This window comes from Oncorhynchus mykiss, chromosome 17 (genome assembly GCF_057628025.1).
Source record: "Oncorhynchus mykiss isolate SJ-2025 chromosome 17, ASM5762802v1, whole genome shotgun sequence".
NCBI lineage: Eukaryota > Metazoa > Chordata > Actinopteri > Salmoniformes > Salmonidae > Oncorhynchus > Oncorhynchus mykiss.
The window spans coordinates 42,457,418-42,475,233 of record NC_143038.1 but is presented as its reverse complement, the minus strand read 5'-3'; the positions used below and the strand labels follow the sequence as shown (position 1 = coordinate 42,475,233).

At 46.1% G+C, this 17,816-nt stretch overlaps 1 protein-coding gene across 8 annotated transcripts in view; it reads right to left on the bottom strand.

The window, feature by feature from the left end:
- The window catches only part of LOC110494239 (low-density lipoprotein receptor-related protein 1), a 174,976-nt gene that overhangs the window by 83,224 nt on the left and 73,936 nt on the right, over window positions 1-17,816 (bottom strand). For all 8 annotated transcript variants that reach the window (XM_090205644.1, XM_090205646.1, XM_090205645.1 and 5 more), the window contains exons 4-6: window positions 11,053-11,172; window positions 10,686-10,814; window positions 10,229-10,489 (exon numbers count right to left, since the gene is read on the bottom strand). In XM_090205644.1, the coding sequence (XP_090061770.1) occupies window positions 10,229-10,489; window positions 10,686-10,814; window positions 11,053-11,172 (510 nt within the window). The remainder of the gene's footprint in view (window positions 1-10,228; window positions 10,490-10,685; window positions 10,815-11,052; window positions 11,173-17,816) is intronic.

Sequence of the window (17,816 nt, the reverse complement as noted above, 5' to 3'; positions counted from 1 at the left end):
CGAAAAAAAACATCCACCTGGCACTGTCCAGACTAGAGCAACAAAAAAAAACGTCCACCTGGCACTGTCCAGACTAAAGCAACAAAAAAAAAACGTCCACCTGGCACTGTCCAGACTAAAGCAAAAAAACCCGTCCACCTGGCACTGTCCAGACTAAAGCAAAAAACAAAACGTCCACCTGGCACTGTCCAGACTAAAGCAACAAAAAAAAACGTCCACCTGGCACTGTCCAGACTAAAGCAAAAAAAAACGTCCACCTGGCACTGTCCAGACTAAAGCAAATCCTCACAGGATTTCAACCCAAGTCTGACACACACATATGTTATGCCCCACCCCACTGAGACTTGAAGGGAAAATGCCCTGCTCCACCCAAACAATGCCGAATACAGCACATACAGAGGGTAGAGGAGAGAGAAAGAGCAACACACACACACACTCCCTCCCTCCCACTCTCCCACTCCCTCCCACAGCAACCATAGACTGAGTGTTTGCCAGACTTATAGAAAGAGCCCCATTGTCAGAGTTGAAGGAAAAGGAGAGATGAGACACTGGGGAACACAGTGATACAGTCCCCTAAAATTGTAATATTATAACTGGGTTTAAAAAGTGTGTGGGTGTGTCTCTCTTGCGCTCTCTCTCTCTCTGAGGCAGGGGGCATCCCACAAGGTGCATTTTATTGACCAAAACTCAACCTACAAACACTCCCTCTTTCAATCTTTCACACACACACACACACGTCTGGTGGCGCGGTGTTGATTTAGGAGGGTCAAGGGGATAGTTTTCTCTAAAAGAGGAAAGAGTAGGATGATGAGGCAAATTCCATGGTCTAAGAGGGCAATAACAGTATGTCTAGTGAAAGCTTACCAGCTCATGGCCAATAAATCTAAATGGAATTCAAAAGGAGGTTTCATTGTTAAACACACACACACAATTTTCAATGTGATTGAATGGAGAGGGCAGGCAAAATGGATGACATTTATGCACTTAAGAAAAATATATATTTTTAATTGACAAAGGGGGGAGATGAGAGATTTTATGGTTTCCATTAGGAAAATGTATTATGCAGCAGCAGCTGGCTTAGAGGAGGAGATTTTTTGTTTTTTTAAATACCTTTATTGTGCCAGTAGGAGAGGAGAGGAGAGAAGGAGGTTTACGGGAATCAGGGGTCATATTCCCCATGGTGCTTTTTATTTTAACATGGAACCACGCTTAAACACTCCCAGCTGGCCGCCAGGCCAAAATACGTTGATTAAGCCATGGATAAAACAAAAGAGAAAAGAGGAAGAGGAGGAGTGGAGGAAGAATGGAGTGAAGAGAAGGAGGGTTGAGAAACACCCTAACAGTGTGCTCAACAGCTAAAAACAAAAGAGTAGAAGAAGTCCATTGCCTATCATTGGAACTGATAAACAGAAACTCTGACTGGGAAGCCAAAAACTTTTTTCCTCGCTCCCTCCCTCCCTCCCTCCCTCCCACTCTACTCCCACTTCTCTCTTCTTCCTCCATGCATCATCACCCCATCCCTCCCCCGTCCTGCGTTTCCTTCCCTAGAAGAGAGCAAAAACAGTCTGCATTCATTTACTGCACTTCTGTCTGACCAAAATTGCACTATAAAAACAACACAACATAATTGAAAAAACAGACCACAGTGCCTTTTTCCTTTTTTTCTCTCCTCCAAATAGGTTGTTTACTCTGCTCAGCCCTCTGCACCTCAGAGAGAGAGGACTAGATTTATATACAGGGAATTTGTGAGGGCGTATTTCTAACCTGCACTTGCTATTGGACTAATCAGAGCCACATCTACAGTGAGCTCCAAAAGTATTGGGACAGTGACAATTTGTTTCTGTTTTGGCTCCAGCACTTCGGATTTGAAATGATACAATGACTATGAGGTTAAAGTGCAGACTGTCAGCTTTAATCTGAGGGTATTATTATCCATAGCGGTTGAACTGTTTAGAATTTTTTCGGTATATAGTCCCCCATTTTAGAGGAGCATAAGTATTGGGACAAATTCACATATCTGTATTAAAAAGGAGTCAAAAGTTAGTATTTGGTCCCAAATTCCTAGCAAGCAATGATTACATCAAGCTTGTGACTCTACAAACTTGGATGCATTTTCTGTTTGTTTTGGTTGTGTTTCAGATGATTTTGTGCTCAATAGAGCATGAAATGGTAAATAATGTATTTTGGAGTCACTTTTTTCTAAATAAGAATATAATATGTTTCTAAACACTTCTACATTAATGTGGAAGCTACCACAGATAGTCCTGAATGAATCGTGATTAATGATGAGTGAGAAAGTTACAAATATCACACCCCCAAGACATGCTAACCTCTTCCCATTACAATAACAGGGGAAGTTAGCATTTTTGGGGCGGTATGATATTTGTGCATCTAACTTTCTCCCCCTGCCTCCTCACATCCACCTTCCTATCCCCAAAGCCAATCTCCTGCATTCAAAACACTCCAGTCTTAAACACCATCTGGAGAACGCATCACACGATAAGGGAATCTCGCACAAAAGAAAAAGCGGGCCAAAGGAGAAGGGAGAAAAGAACACGCTACTCCTAAACGTGGTACTGGTTAAGACCAGCCAGGGGCACACACAGTCAGAGGGACAAGAAGAACTGAAGAAGAGGAGGGAGAGAAAAAAGGAGGAGAAAAAAGACAGAGCAATGCCAATAATTTAAGGGGTGATTAGATGGGACTGGGGGAGCAAGACACAGAGAGTGTGTATTTATTTATTTATTTATTTATTTATTTATTTATTTATTTATATATATAGAACATCTTGTTGAATGTGGAGCGGTGGCAGAGAGCAGCTAATAGGCCCTGATCACCCCCTTCCCCATTACGTCACCATAACCCCCTTCCCCATTACGTCACCATAACCCCCTTCCCCATTACGTCACCATAACCCCCTTCCCCATTACGTCACCATAACCCCCTTCCCCATTACGTCACCATAACCCCCTTCCCCATTACGTCACCATAACCTCCTTCCCCATTACGTCACCATAACCCCCTTCCCCATTACGTCACCATAACCCCCTTCCCCATTACGTCACCATAACCCCCTTCCCCATTACGTCACCATAATCCCCTTCCCCATTACGTCACCATAATCCCCTTCCCCATTACGTCACCATAACCCCCTTCCCCATTACGTCACCATAACCCCCTTCCCCATTACGTCACCATAACCCCCTTCCCCATTACGTCACCATAACCCCCTTCCCCATTACGTCACCATAACCCCCTTCCCCATTACGTCACCATAACCCCCTTCCCCATTACGTCACCATAACCTCCTTCCCCATTACGTCACCATAACCCCCTTCCCCATTACGTCACCATAACCCCCTTCCCCATTACGTCACCATAACCCCCTTCCCCATTACGTCACCATAACCCCCTTCCCCATTACGTCACCATAATCCCCTTCCCCATTACGTCACCATAATCCCCTTCCCCATTACGTCACCATAACCCCCTTCCCCATTACGTCACCATAACCCCCTTCCCCATTACGTCACCATAACCCCCTTCCCCATTACGTCACCATAACCCCCTTCCCCATTACGTCACCATAACCCCCTTCCCCATTACGTCACCATAACCCCCTTCCCCATTACGTCACCATAACCCCCTTCCCCATCACGTCACCATAACCCCCTTCCCCATCACGTCACCATAACCCCCTTCCCCATCACGTCACCATAACCCCCTTCCCCATCACGTCACCATAACCCCCTTCCCCATCACGTCACCATAACCCCCTTCCCCATCACGTCACCATAACCCCCTTCCCCATCACGTCACCATAACCCCCTTCCCCATCACGTCACCATAACCCCCTTCCCCATCACGTCACCATAACCCCCTTCCCCATCACGTCACCATAACCCCCTTCCCCATCACGTCACCATAACCCCCTTCCCCATTACGTCACCATAACCCCCTTCCCCATTACTTCACCATAACCCCCTTCCCCATAACCCCCTTACTTCACCATAACCCCCTTCCCCATTACGTCACCATAACCCCCTTCCCCATTACCCCCTTCCCCATAACCCCCTTACTTCACCATAACCCCCTTCCCCATTACGTCACCATAACCCCCTTCCCCATTACCCCCTTCCCCATAACCCCCTTCCCCATTACGTCACCATAACCCCCTTCCCCATTACCCCCTTCCCCATTACGTCACCATAACCCCCTTCCCCATTACGTCACCATTACCCCCTTCCCCATAACCCCCTTACTTCACCATAACCCCCTTCCCCATTACTTCACCATAACCTTCCCCATTACTTCACCATAACCCCCTTCCCCATAACCCCCTTCCCCATAACCCCCTTCCCCATTACGTCACCATAACCCCCTTCCCCATAACCCCCTTACTTCACCATAACCCCCTTCCCCATTACTTCACCATAACCTTCCCCATTACTTCACCATAACCCCCTTCCCCATAACCCCCTTCCCCATAACCCCCTTCCCCATTACGTCACCATAACCCCCTTCCCCATTACATCACCATAACCCCCTTCCCCATTACGTCACCATAACCCCCTTCCCCATAACCCCCTTACTTCACCATAACCCCCTTCCCCATTACTTCACCATAACCCCCTTACTTCACCATAACCCCCTTCCCCATTACTTCACCATAACCCCCTTACTTCACCATAACCCCCTTCCCCATTACCCCCTTCACCATTACTTCACCATAACCCCCTTCCCCATTACTTCACCATAACCCCCTTACTTCACCATAACCCCCTTCCCCCTTACTTCCCCATAACCCCCCCTTACTTCCCCATAACCCCCCTTACTTCCCCATAACCCCCCCTTACTTCCCCATAACCCCCCCTTACTTCCCCATAACCCCCCCTTACTTCCCCATAACCCCCCCTTACTTCCCCATAACCCCCCCTTACTTCCCCATAACCCCCCTTACTTCCCCATAACCCCCCTTACTTCCCCATAAGCCCCTTACTTCCCCATAAGCCCCTTACTTCCCCATTACGTCACCATAACCTCATTCCCATTACTTCACCATAACCTCCTTCCCCATTACTTCACCATAACCTCCTTCCCCATTACTTCACCATAACCTCCTTCCCCATTACTTCACCATAACCTCCTTCCCCATTACTTCACCATAACCTCCTTCCCCATTACTTCACCATAACCCCCTTCCTTCACCATAACCCCTTTCCCCATTACTTCACCATAACCCCCTTCCGCATTACTTCACCATAACCTCCTTCCCCATTACTTCACCATAACCCCGACTGCTGCTTTACCATGGAATCCTTAAAACACTCAAGCTAATCAAACTGCCCTTAGAATCAATTCAACCATTAACATAAGGCTAGCTGACAGAGTTGGTAACACTATGATAGGTTTATTACGTGGTGCCAGCTCCATCCTACAGTACTTAGGATAGGTGACTGTACACACACACACACACACAATTAATCCAATACAATGTACTAAAATACAGATATTTGGGTTTTCACAAACAGCCATTTTACATAGCTAGACATGGCCCAGACATTGAGGCCTCCTAGTATAGGTTATTACAAATCCCACACTCTTTCCAGTCAAGAGGAGACTGCTACACAGCCCTAATCTTTTAAAACACCCCCCCCCCCCAACTAAAGCTAGTGTACAGCTAGGCATGCTGGTCTTAACTCAAATCCCCTTGTTAAAGATCATCATTAAACCTACTCATTTCCGCCCAGCCTCTCTGTCCCAGTAACCTAGACATTGTTTATTTTTATCTTTTAATGAGGGCTTCCCAGTACTGTAACACCCAGTAGGGGTGGCAATGCATTGATGGCAGTGTAGGCAGGCACAGTGTTAGTTAGTGGCTAATCTGGGGCCTGCCCTGGCCCTGTCTGTGAGGAGCTTCCCTCCCTGGCGATGTACTTTAGTGAGGTCAGGTCACTGATTGGGTAGGGGGTTAGAGCAAAGAATGCTTTACCAGGCACGCGCCTGCCTTTGACCAATTAGCTCCTTTACGCGGAAGCACATTCCCACATCCACAATCCACCCATCACCAGTCTGTTCGGCTAAAGTGTTAGGCAAGTGTGATTGTTTTTAAAAGGGATTATTCCGTGCTTATAAAACGTTGTTAATAACAGTGGATTATTCACATTTTGGGTTAAAGACGTAGCCCTTTACACTCGTACCAGGAAACGGGTTGAAAATGGCTGGTTTGGACACTGATAAGTGCCTAAACTGAATGCAGTGGTTGTACAGTGACATGCTATATATACACACACACGACGTCAGAGCTCTGGCTCTGCGCTTCACAGGTTTTGACTGACAAACGTTTTGAACTTGCGCACTGCTTGCAACAAAAAGTTGACCCAATCCCTCCTGCTAATTGGGCAACTTTTAAAAATGTTTTGTCTGAGTGAGGGACTTGCTGTAAATTAAGAGGACTCTTAAGTCATTTTGAAAGATGAGACGTTGAGGATTATAACACTCTCCTAATAAAATACCGCTTTGATGTCATACATGCCAAACACCTGTGAGTCCAAACGTTCACTTCACATTTCCATATCATAAAACTCATTTACAGTGTTAACATTCATGATCACTATGTTTGATGTACAGCTACAAGATGACATTCTGTGTTGTTCTGAACAGAAGGAGCCTGTGTTGTATTGTGAAGAAAAGTTGCAGCGGACCACGTACAATTATACACAAGTACTGCGGACACCGCTTCAAATGAGTGGATACGGCTATTTCATCTATACCCATTGCTGACAGGTGTAGAAAATTGAGTACACCGCCATGCAATCTCCATAGACAAACAATGGTTGGAGAAGGGCCTTTACGAAAGAGCTCAGTGACTTTCAACATGGCATCGTCATAGGGTGCCACCTTTCCAACAAGTCTGTTCGTCAAATTTCTGCTCCGCTAGAGCTGCCCCAGTCAACTTTGGTAAGTATTGGAGGTAGGTAAGATAGATATATACACAGACAGAGAAAGTGAGGAACAAAACAGAGCATGAGAGAGAGAGAAAGAGTGAGCAGGAAGAGCACATCTGGACCGCTCATCTGTGTGGCATGCCGAGGTCATGAATCACTGCGACCGCAAACCCTTCATGTCCTATGTGACGACCACTGCCATTGGCTGCCTGCTCGACCCGGCCGCGTCGACTCAGCGAGCGAGGCCCGTTCATTCGCTGTCACACTCACACGCCAAGAGCCTCAGCAAACTATCAACTCTCCCTAGCTTAGTCTCTGAGGGCTAGGCTAGCTAGCACTGGAGCGTTGACAAACACTCTCCTCAGACAGTGTCATATTACCAACAACATCTCTAGTGCACAGTCAAGGTTCCAATCTGATAAACCGATAGGAAAATAAAATAAACAATTAACATATTACAGAAAGAAACAAAATATGCAACATCCATAGTGGATGTATAACTAGCTAAAGGTCGTAGCTTCTATTCTAAGGGTTTCTGTGAAAATAACAGCAATAAGGGGGACAGACAACATATCCTCCAAAGAATTATGGCAGTTTTAGAAGAGCTATGTTTTTTACACACACACACACACAAACTCTGGAAACAGGAAGTAGGTGACGTGGTGGCAGGAAGTGGAATGCCAATTTATTGTTTCCTCGCCACGGCAATACAGCCCCGGTCCTGTCGCTCCACTCTGACAAGGGCAGGCAGCACTTCACAACACAGCACACTGGAGCAGCCGTGTGTGTGTCTTTGTTGCTTGTGTGTGTGTGTGGCTTCATGGGTGTGTGTGTCTGTGTGATAGACGTGTATCCATGTGTGTGTGCGCGCCTCTATCATTTGTGTGTCCATGTGTGCCTATGTGTCCATGTGGTGTGTGTGTGTGTGTGTGTGTGTGTGTGTGTAAGAGGCAGAGAAAGGGGGAGAATCTAGCTGAAGCTGTTGGAATTTCCTGCACATTCCTTTGGTTCAGAATCAGCACACATACACAGCAAGGCGAGCCGAAGGGCTCTACTGCTCAATTAGATAGGAAAGGGGTGAGATGAGAGAGGGGGGAGAGAAAGGGGAGGGATAGTGGTTTGAGGGTCAGGGGTGAAGTATCTCTAAACTCACGCAGTAGAGAGAGTGTGTGTGTGTGTGTGTGTGTGTGTGTGTGGTTAGTCTCTGTAGGTTGATGCATTAAAGCTGTCTACTTGTTTACCAGCTATGGCTTGTTTACCAGCTATGGCCACCACTGTGTGTGTGTGTGTGTGAGAGAGAGAAAGAGCTGATACATTTCTACTATGAACATATGAAATGTGTGTAAATTAATCATACTCATTAAAAACTGTAATGTTGTCAAGTGTGGTTCACAAGGGGACCTGTAATAAACAGGTATGTACCAGTACTGGATGTGGTGCTGTTTTTGCTCTGTTTCATAGTGGAAAGTCTCCTCTAAAACCAGGCCATGAGTGTGCAGTAAACTGGGGGAGGTAGAGAGGCAAGATGGGAGTGGAGGGAGGGGAAAACGGAGAGAGAGGGGGGTGGACCTATAAGCTAAACACACGCTCATACACACATGTTTTTCCTTAGATCCACAGGCTCTGTTTTTCCTCTAACTTTTTTTTTACTGGAAGAGAAATTGCTTCGGAATTTTTCCAAACTGGCCGTTACACAACTCCAGCTACAGTGTTAACACACCAACACGCACGAAATGCAGACGACACACACACTTCGTCTACGTGTAGAACTGCCACAGTATGTGTTATATTCAACTGGAGTTGGTGGTAGACAAACAAAGGGAGATGTTGATGCTCTGATGCAATGTGCCTGCTGTGTTGTAACAGTGTACTCCACTCAACTATGCATGCTGTAACAGAGGGTGGTACTCTATTGTACTAACTGTTTGCTGTTCACACAGTGTAGATGTTAATGTACTTGAGGGTGTAGCTGTTGATGGTGTATTGTCTGACTGTTACTCACCTTGAGCAGTGTGGTATGATACAATGTAGTGTACTAAAAAGTATTGTATAGTTACGGAGTAATATTATACTGTATCTTACTGTACCATACGCTCCTACAGTGCACTCAGTGGAGGCAAAGTGAGGTGTATTATACTGTATTGTACTATACTATAGTGAGGCAGATGTTGATATTGTAGGGTACTATTATATAGGGTAACACTTTATTTGGATAGTCCCATGTAGATTTTCAGTAGATGTTCAATAACTGTCAACATTTAAACTAACCATCCACAAACCCTAACCATAACAACATGTACAACAATAAGGGTTATTTAACTAGGCAAGTCAGTTATGAACAAATTCTTACTTATAATGACAGCCTTCCCCGGCCAAACCCGGACGACGCTGGGCCAATTGTGCGCCGCCCTATGGGACTCCCAATCACGGCCGGTTGTGATACAGCCCGGGATCACAACCGGGATCACAACCGGGACCTCTACGCCGCTCGGGAACCCTATTGTAAACCTAACCCTGAATAAGTTTCTTATCAACAGATAGTATGGCCATTTATATGGGACTATCCAAAATAAGGTGTGACCTTTCATAGTGTATGGCATACTATTCGACAGTGTACTCACGGTGCAGGCTAAGGGAGATGTTGATGTATTGTGTTGTATTATATTGTACAATAGTACTCATGGTGCAGGCTGAGGGAGATGTTGATATATTGTGTTGTCTTATATTGTACTATAGTACTCACGGTGCAGGCTGAGGGAGATGTTGATGTATTGTGTAGTATTATATTGTACTATAGTACTCACGGTGCAGGCTGAGGGAGATGTTGATGTATTGTGTAGTATTATATTGTACTATAGTACTCATGGTGCAGGCTGAGGGAGATTATGTATTGTATTATATTGTACTATAGTACTCACGGTGCAGGCTGAGGGAGATGATGTATTGTGTTGTATTATATTGTACAATAGTACTCACGGTGTAGGCTGAGGGAGATGTTGATGTATTGTGTAGTATTATATTGTACTATAGTACTCACGGTGCAGGCTGAGGGAGATGTTGATGTATTGTGTAGTATTATATTGTACTATAGTACTCACGGTGCAGGCTGAGGGAGATGTTGATGTATTGTGTAGTATTATATTGTACTATAGTACTCACGGTGCAGGCTGAGGGAGATGTTGATGTATTGTGTAGTATTATATTGTACTATAGTACTCACGGTGCAGGCTGAGGGAGATGTTGATGTATTGTGTAGTATTATATTGTACTATAGTACTCACGGTGCAGGCTGAGGGAGATGTTGATGACCCTCTCGTCAGCGAAGCTCTTGAGGTTGGGGATCTTGGCACACTTGAGGTGGGTGGAGGCCGACGAATCGCCAACGTGGATCCAGCAGACCTGTTCCTGGGCGTAGAGGAAGTCCATGGCAGTGGTCTGCTTGGTGGTGGTGGACAGCAGGCTGATCGTGGTGCCACTCAGAGACGTGGCCTGGATGTTCTGACTGTTGGCGATCAGCAGCACCGAGTTCCTTTCTACTGGTACTAGGAGAGGAGTGTGAGTGGTGTGTCAAGGTAGGCGATCAACAAAGTGGTCAACAGCTCATAAGAACTCCGCACAGTGTATTTACATTTACATATTTAGATTGAAAGCCCCCTGGAAAGCATTGAGGGGACCGTTGAGAGAGGGAGAAGAAGAAGAGATGAGTGGTGGTAGCGGTGACAGGTGGTTAATACCTACCATTTTTGGCCTTGCAGGAGCGGTTGTCGGGCTGAGGCAGGTAGCCCTCCACACAGCTGCAGGTGTACAAGCCCTCTGTGTTAGTACAGGACTGGCTGCAGGTCCCGTACACACTGCACTCGTCAAAATCTGGCCACAACACACAGTAGATGTTACACATGGGACAATCACTGGTTAGCTATAGCTGGTGCACAAAAATCCTCCATCTCTTTTTCATGGTCCTTTGACCAGGAATAATTGCCCACTAGACTTTTACATTTAGGTTAAACTAGGTATAGGCCAGGCCTACTGTTTATAAAGCCAATAGCAGGCTGTAAGTTGTCACAGTGTCTAGAAGGCTAAAGGTTTTCTGGTTGGTGGAACTCACCTTTACATGTTTTGCCGTCCAGCCCTATTTCATATCCACTCTTACAGTAACACGCAGTGCCCGACGGAGTCACCGAACAGTTGTCCTGGCAACTCGACAGAGTGCAGTTGGCGGCGAACTCTGTAGAGAGACCGGGAGAGAGGGAGAAGAGATAGGAAAGGATACGTTAGAGTCACTGAGGAGCAATGGATGGGCTGGAGGAGGGTAGAGGGTAGATGAGAGTGGAAGAGCGGTGGAGAAGAGAGCAGGACACAGGAAGAGGGTATTGGCATGACAGAGAAAAGGGGAATTCATAAATATTCTGTAATTAAAAGGATATTACTTTAAGCCTCCTGCTGTGTTCCGGTCGAATTGGACCAATTTACAAGTTCTCGCTCTGAAAAATGTAGTTCGTTTCATCTGATTGTCATAAGGATCCATGACTTTGTCCACACAGGGCATCTGAACACACAAAATACATTTGGATGATTTTCATAACATTCTGGGTGGTTTATTTAACTTTTATACACCTGTGGTGTTCCCGGTCAAAAATTAGTAGTGAATGAGTAGTGAATGAGTAGTGAATGAGTAGTAATGAGTAGTAATGAGTAGTGAATAAAATTGAGTTCAGGCACATGCCCATTCATCAGAAGGACACACCCCCCACCCCAACGGGAACCACACCTGTTGGCATTCTCACTTACAATCGCAACATTGTTTCAATAATATATAGAACTTTTCTCACAGCTCTGGTATATAAAGCTTTTTTGAGGCCTTGCTCACAATCCATTCTGGGGCAGCACAATGACCAAACAATATACTGTATGTGAGGCTCTTGATCATATCTTTGATCATGACACTGGTGAGGAGGAGAGTCCTTGTTAAACTTTGACACAAAGTAGTCTGTGATAAATAGTACAATATGTTTCATCTGAGTATCTGTTATAGTCAAAATAATCCATACATTCATTTTTTACTCAAAAACGAGTTGTATGAGCTCTGGTCAATGAGGCCTACAGGCCATAAATAGCAAATAGAAGTTCAAAACTTGCCATGTTCACAAGAACTTAAGTAAACAAAAAGATCTAACACAACATTAGGTGATAATATATGTATTATTATGGATTTATAAATCAGTTATAATGGGGCGGTCAATGAAAGTAGGTTACTTTCATTGCTCAGTGTGTCTGCTGCCTGTCACGTGTGCTCCCTCCCCAGCCTCTAGGTGACCAGGCTGGTCGTTATGGCGCAGACCTTTCACCATCGTTACGCGCACCAGCGCGTCAGACTCACCTGAACTCCATCACCTCCCTGATTACCTTCCAAGGTGATCAGGGAGGTGATGGAGTCCAGGTGAGTCTGATGATAAGCAGGTGCGCGTAACGATGGTGAAAAGGTGTTTGCCATAACGACCAGCCTGGTATAAATAACTCCTCTTGGTTTCTTCCCCAGGTGTTATTGTTTCTGTTCCAGTGTTTAGTCTGTGCGTTCATGTTTCTTGTTTTGCATTTATTTATTAAAACACTCACTCCCTGAACTTGCTTCCCGGCTCTCAGTGCACATCGTTACACTGCCAAATAGCCTACTTGGTTTTCACAACTCTGGAAGACTGACTAGTTGGGGACAGCAGGTAGCCTAGCAGTTAGAGCATTGGGACAGTAACCAAAAAGTTGCTTGTCGAAACCCGAGCTGGCAAGGTGGAAGATTTGCTCAGACCTTGAGCAAGGCAGATAGCCGCCAACAACTACTGCTCTGATGATGTCAATTAAGGCAGCCCCGCCACCTCTCTGCTTCGGTTAAAAATGGAAGATACATTTCGGTTGAATGCATTAAGTTGTGCAACTGACTATTAATACTATGCATGCCAGTCTGTCCTGACTTATTGTTGGAGGTAAGACTGAATGCATCACTTCTTGTTTTTTAATTGGAAATTCCCAATTCTTTACATAGTCAACTTACAAACAGCACTGACACAAACATGACACCAGGGGACTTTTCACAGTCCCCAGGTCCAGTATTATACAGAGCCATGAGTGCATGGAACTCCCATCTTATACAGAGCAAGTGAACAGCAAAGATGGTTTAAATAAACAAATTAAGCAACACCTCACGGCACAACGCCTCTCCCCCATGTGACCTACTTGTTGTGTGTATGTACTGACATGTATGTGTAACACACACTACATGTTAATGTTTTTAAATGTCGATTGTAAAGTCTTTTGTCTGAAATGTATTTTTCGTTATGTGTCGGACCTCAGTAATACTAGCTGTCGCTAATGGGGATCATAATAAATAAAAATACAAATCGGTATCCCTCTTCCCTTTCCCTAGCTCAGGCTTGTTGCCATGTAAACTCAGCAACAAAAAAAAAGATCCCTTTTTCAGGACCCCGTCTTCCAAAGATAATTCGTAAAAATCCAAATAACTTTAAAATCTGCTTCCCATGCTTGTTCAATGAACCACAAACAATTAATGAACATGCACCAGTGGAACGGTCGTTAAGACACTAACAACTTACAGACGGTAGGCAATTAAAATTTAGGACACTAAAGAGGCCTTTCTACTGACTCTGAAAAACACCAAAAGAAAGATGCCCAGCATCCCTGCACATCTGTGTAAACGTGCCTTAGGCATGCTGCAAGGAGGCATGAGGACTGCAGATGTGGCCAGGGCAATAAATTACAATGTCTGTACTGTGAGACGCCTAAGACAGCGCTACAGGGAAACAGGACAGACAGCTGATTGTCCTCGCAGTGGCAGACCACATGTAACACCTGCACAGGATTGGTACATCCGAACATCACACCTGCGGTACAGGTACAGGATGGTAACAACTTCCTGAGTTACACCAGGAACGCACAATCCCTCCATCAGTGCTCAGACTGTCCGCAATAGGCTGAGAGGGGCTGGACTGAGGGCTTGTAGGCCTGTTGTAAGGCAGGTCCTCACCAGACATTACCGGCAACAATGTCACCTATGGGCACAAACCCACGGTCACTGGACCAGACAGGACTGGCAAAAAGTGCTCTTCACTGACGAGTCGCGGTTTTGTCTCACCAGGGGTGATGGTCGGATTGGCGTTTATCGTCGAAGGAATGAGCCTGTACTCTGGAGCAGGATCGATATGGAGGTGGAGGGTCCGTCATGGTCTGGGGCGGTGTGTCACAGCATCATCTGACTGAGCTTGAACAGCAAGAAATGGCAAATCTGGTGAAGTCCATGAGGAGATGATGCACTGCAGTACTTAATGCAGCTGGTGGCCACACCAGCGACTGACTGTTACTTTGATTTTGACCCCCCCCCCCCCCCCCTTTGTTCAGGGACATATTATTCAATTTCTGTGGAACTTGTTCAGTTTATGTTTCAGTTGTTGAATCTTGTAATGTTCATACAAATATTTACACATATTAAGTTTGCTGAAAATAAATGCAGTTGACAGTGAGAGGACGTTTCTTTTTTGCCGAGTTTAGGTTGATCATCTTTACCTTAGATATGTCTGTCCATCATGGGACAATAAATCACTAAAAACTACAAAACAGTCATTTTATATGTTAGTCTGTCAGTAGCCCAGGCTCTAGCCATATAGGACATTGTCTGTCACACCAGACCCAGAGCTGGGGGCTTGCCTCTGGGCATAGGGAAGCAGGAAAGCCTGGGGATAAAAAAATGGGCCCCTGGGCCTTGGAAAAAGTGCACCTCTCAGCTTCCTATGGGCAATCAATGCTCCCAAAACCCAGTGAACTGTACACACACCCAAGAGAGGAGAAGTCAGTGCATGTAGGAGTGTATGTGTGCATGTTAAAGAGTGGGTGGTTTTAGTGAGTGGGAGAGTAGGTTGTGTGAGGTGTGTGTGTTGTGTGTGGGTGTTTAGTGGTTGGTAAAGGGATATACAGAGAGCTGGCCCTAGCTGCGGGCATCCACACACCCCATCACACACACAATGGGGTTTTTGTGTGCCTGGCCAGGGAGAGAAATCCACAGGCAAACACTGCAGCCCGGCACTAATCAATCCCTCATAGGCAGGACAGGCCTGTAACAAGGCGGACCTCAAACACACACACAACCACACACACATTGAATCATTCATCCATACACGCCTTAATATTGCTGTCACACGCTCACACAATGACACAACTCTGTCATCTCACGGAGTCATGAGTTGTCACCACTACATCCTGTGAGATAACATGTGTATGCCGGGCCAGTGTTCTGAGTCAGAGCAGCAGAGACAAAGCAGCAGCGGTCACATTAGACCTGGATAATATCTATCACTCACACCATTTAAGGGCAACATCAGCCCATTCACACTGTCACTATACACCAGAGGGGAGAGGAGAGAGAAAGGAGGGGAAAGAGAGAAGAGAGAGAAAGAGAATGAGAGGTAGAGGGAAAGGGAGAGAGAAGAGGGGAGAGAGAAAGGAGGGGAAAGAGAGAAGAGAGAGAAAGAGAATGAGAGGTAGAGGGAAAGGGAGAGAGAAGAGGGGAGAGAGAAAGGAGGGAAAAGAGAGAAGAGAGGGAGAGAAAGAGAATGAGAGGTAGAGGGAAAAGGAAAGGGAGAGAAAAGGGGAGAGAGGGAAATACACTGCTCAAAAAAAATAAAGGGAACACTTAAACAACACAATGTAACTCCAAGTCAATCACACTTCTGTGAAATCAAACTGTCCACTTAGGAAGCAACACTGATTGACAATAAATTCCACATGCTGTTGTGCAAATGGAATAGACAACAGGTGGAAATAGGCAATTAGCAAGACACCCCCAATAAAGGAGTGGTTCTGCAGGTGGTGACCACAGACCACTTCTCAGTTCCTATGCTTCCTGGCTGACGTTTTGGTCACTTTTGAATGCTGGCGGTGCTTTCATTCTAGTGGTAGCATGAGACGGAGTCTACAACCCACACGAGTGGCTCAGGTAGTGCAGCTCATCCAGGATGGCACATCAATGCGAGCTGTGGCAAGAAGGTTTGCCTTGTCTGTCAGCATAGTGTCCAGAGCATGGGGGCGCTACCAGGAGACAGGCCAGTACATCAGGAGACGTGGAGGAGGCCGTAGGAGGGCAACAACCCAGCAGCAGGACCGTTACCTCCGCCTTTGTGCAAGGAGGAGCACTGCCAGAGCCCTGCAAAATGACCTCCAGCAGGCCACAAATGTGCATGTGTCTGCTCAAACGGTCAGAAACAGACTCCATGAGGGTGGTATGAGGGTCCGACGTCCACAGGTGGGGGTTTATCTTACAGCCCAACACCGTGCAGGACGTTTGGAATTTGCCAGAGAACACCAAGATTGGCAAATTCGCCACTGGCGCCCTGTGCTCTTCATAGATGAAAGCAGGTTCACACTGAGCACGTGACAGAGTCTGGAGACGCCGTGGAGAACGTTCTGCTGCCTGCAACATCCTCCAGCATGACTGGTTTGGCGGTGGGTCAGTCATGGTGTGGGGTGACATTTCTTTGGGGGGCCGCACAGCCCTCCATGTGCTCGCCAGAGGTAGCCTGACTGCCATTAGGTACCGAGATGAGATCCTCAGACCCCTTGTGAGACCATATGCTGGTGCAGTTGGCCCTGGGTTCCTCCTAATGCAAGACAATGCTAGACCTCATGGAATGTGTCAGCAGTTCCTGCAAGAGGAAGGCATTGATGCTATGGACTGGCCCGCCCGTTCCCTAGACCTGAATCCAATTGAGCACATCTGGGACATCATGTCTCGCTCCATCCACCAACGCCACGTTGCACCAGACTGTCCAGGAGTTGGCGGGTGCTTTAGTCCAGGTCTGGGAGGAGATCCCTCAGGAGACCATCCGCCACCTCATCAGGAGCATGCCCAGGCATTGTAGGGAGGTCATACAGGCACGTGGAGGCCACACACACTACTGAGCCTCATTTTGACTTGTTTTAAGGACATTACATCAAAGTTGGATCAGCCTGTAGTGTGGTTTTCCACTTTAATTTTGAGTGTGACTCCAAATCCAGACCTCCATGGGTTGATAAATTAGATTTCCATTGATAATTTTTGTGTGATTTTGTTGTCAACACATTCAACTATGTAAAGAAAAAAGTATTTAAATAAGAATATTTCATTCATTCAGATCTAGGATGTGTTATTTTAGTGTTCCCTTTATTTTTTTGAGCAGTGTAGATAGAGGTAGAGGGAAAGAAGAGGGGAGAGAGAGAAATAGAGAGGTAGAGGGAACTGAAGTTTCAAATGAAGAGTTTGTTCTTAAAGGTGGGGCACCTAAAGTATCTGGCTTCCTTGTTTGTTTTCCACAGTTCAGAACATTATCGTTGAGTAGCACAAAATATGAAACACAAGTCAGCACATTCGCCCATTGCTGGTGGCAATCCATAGCTACATTGCGGTGCCTTTCGGTGCCTTTGAACAAGGGTTATGGTATTAGGTGCATCGGTTGTGTCAAGAACTGCAACGCTGCTGTGTTTTTCCACGCTCAACAGTTTCCTGTGTGTATCAAGAAAAGGTCCACCACCCAAAAGCCAACTTCACACAATTGTGGGAATCATTGGAGTCGTCATTGGGGGGGGGGGGGGGGGTATTGATGTAAGCACTCTGATCACCATGAGGAACGTATGAAGGATGGGTAACCCCGCTAACCTGCCATTTGACTACCTGGGAAGATGAAAGCCGGCCTATGGAGATGCGCACACCCACACCACTCAAAGCCCTGCCAGCATGAAGCGGCATGAAAATTTGATGTCCCGCCTCTCTCCGTGTTACTGCCATAAATATTTAATCCTTCTGAAGGGGTGGAAGGATGAAGGGATGGAAGGATG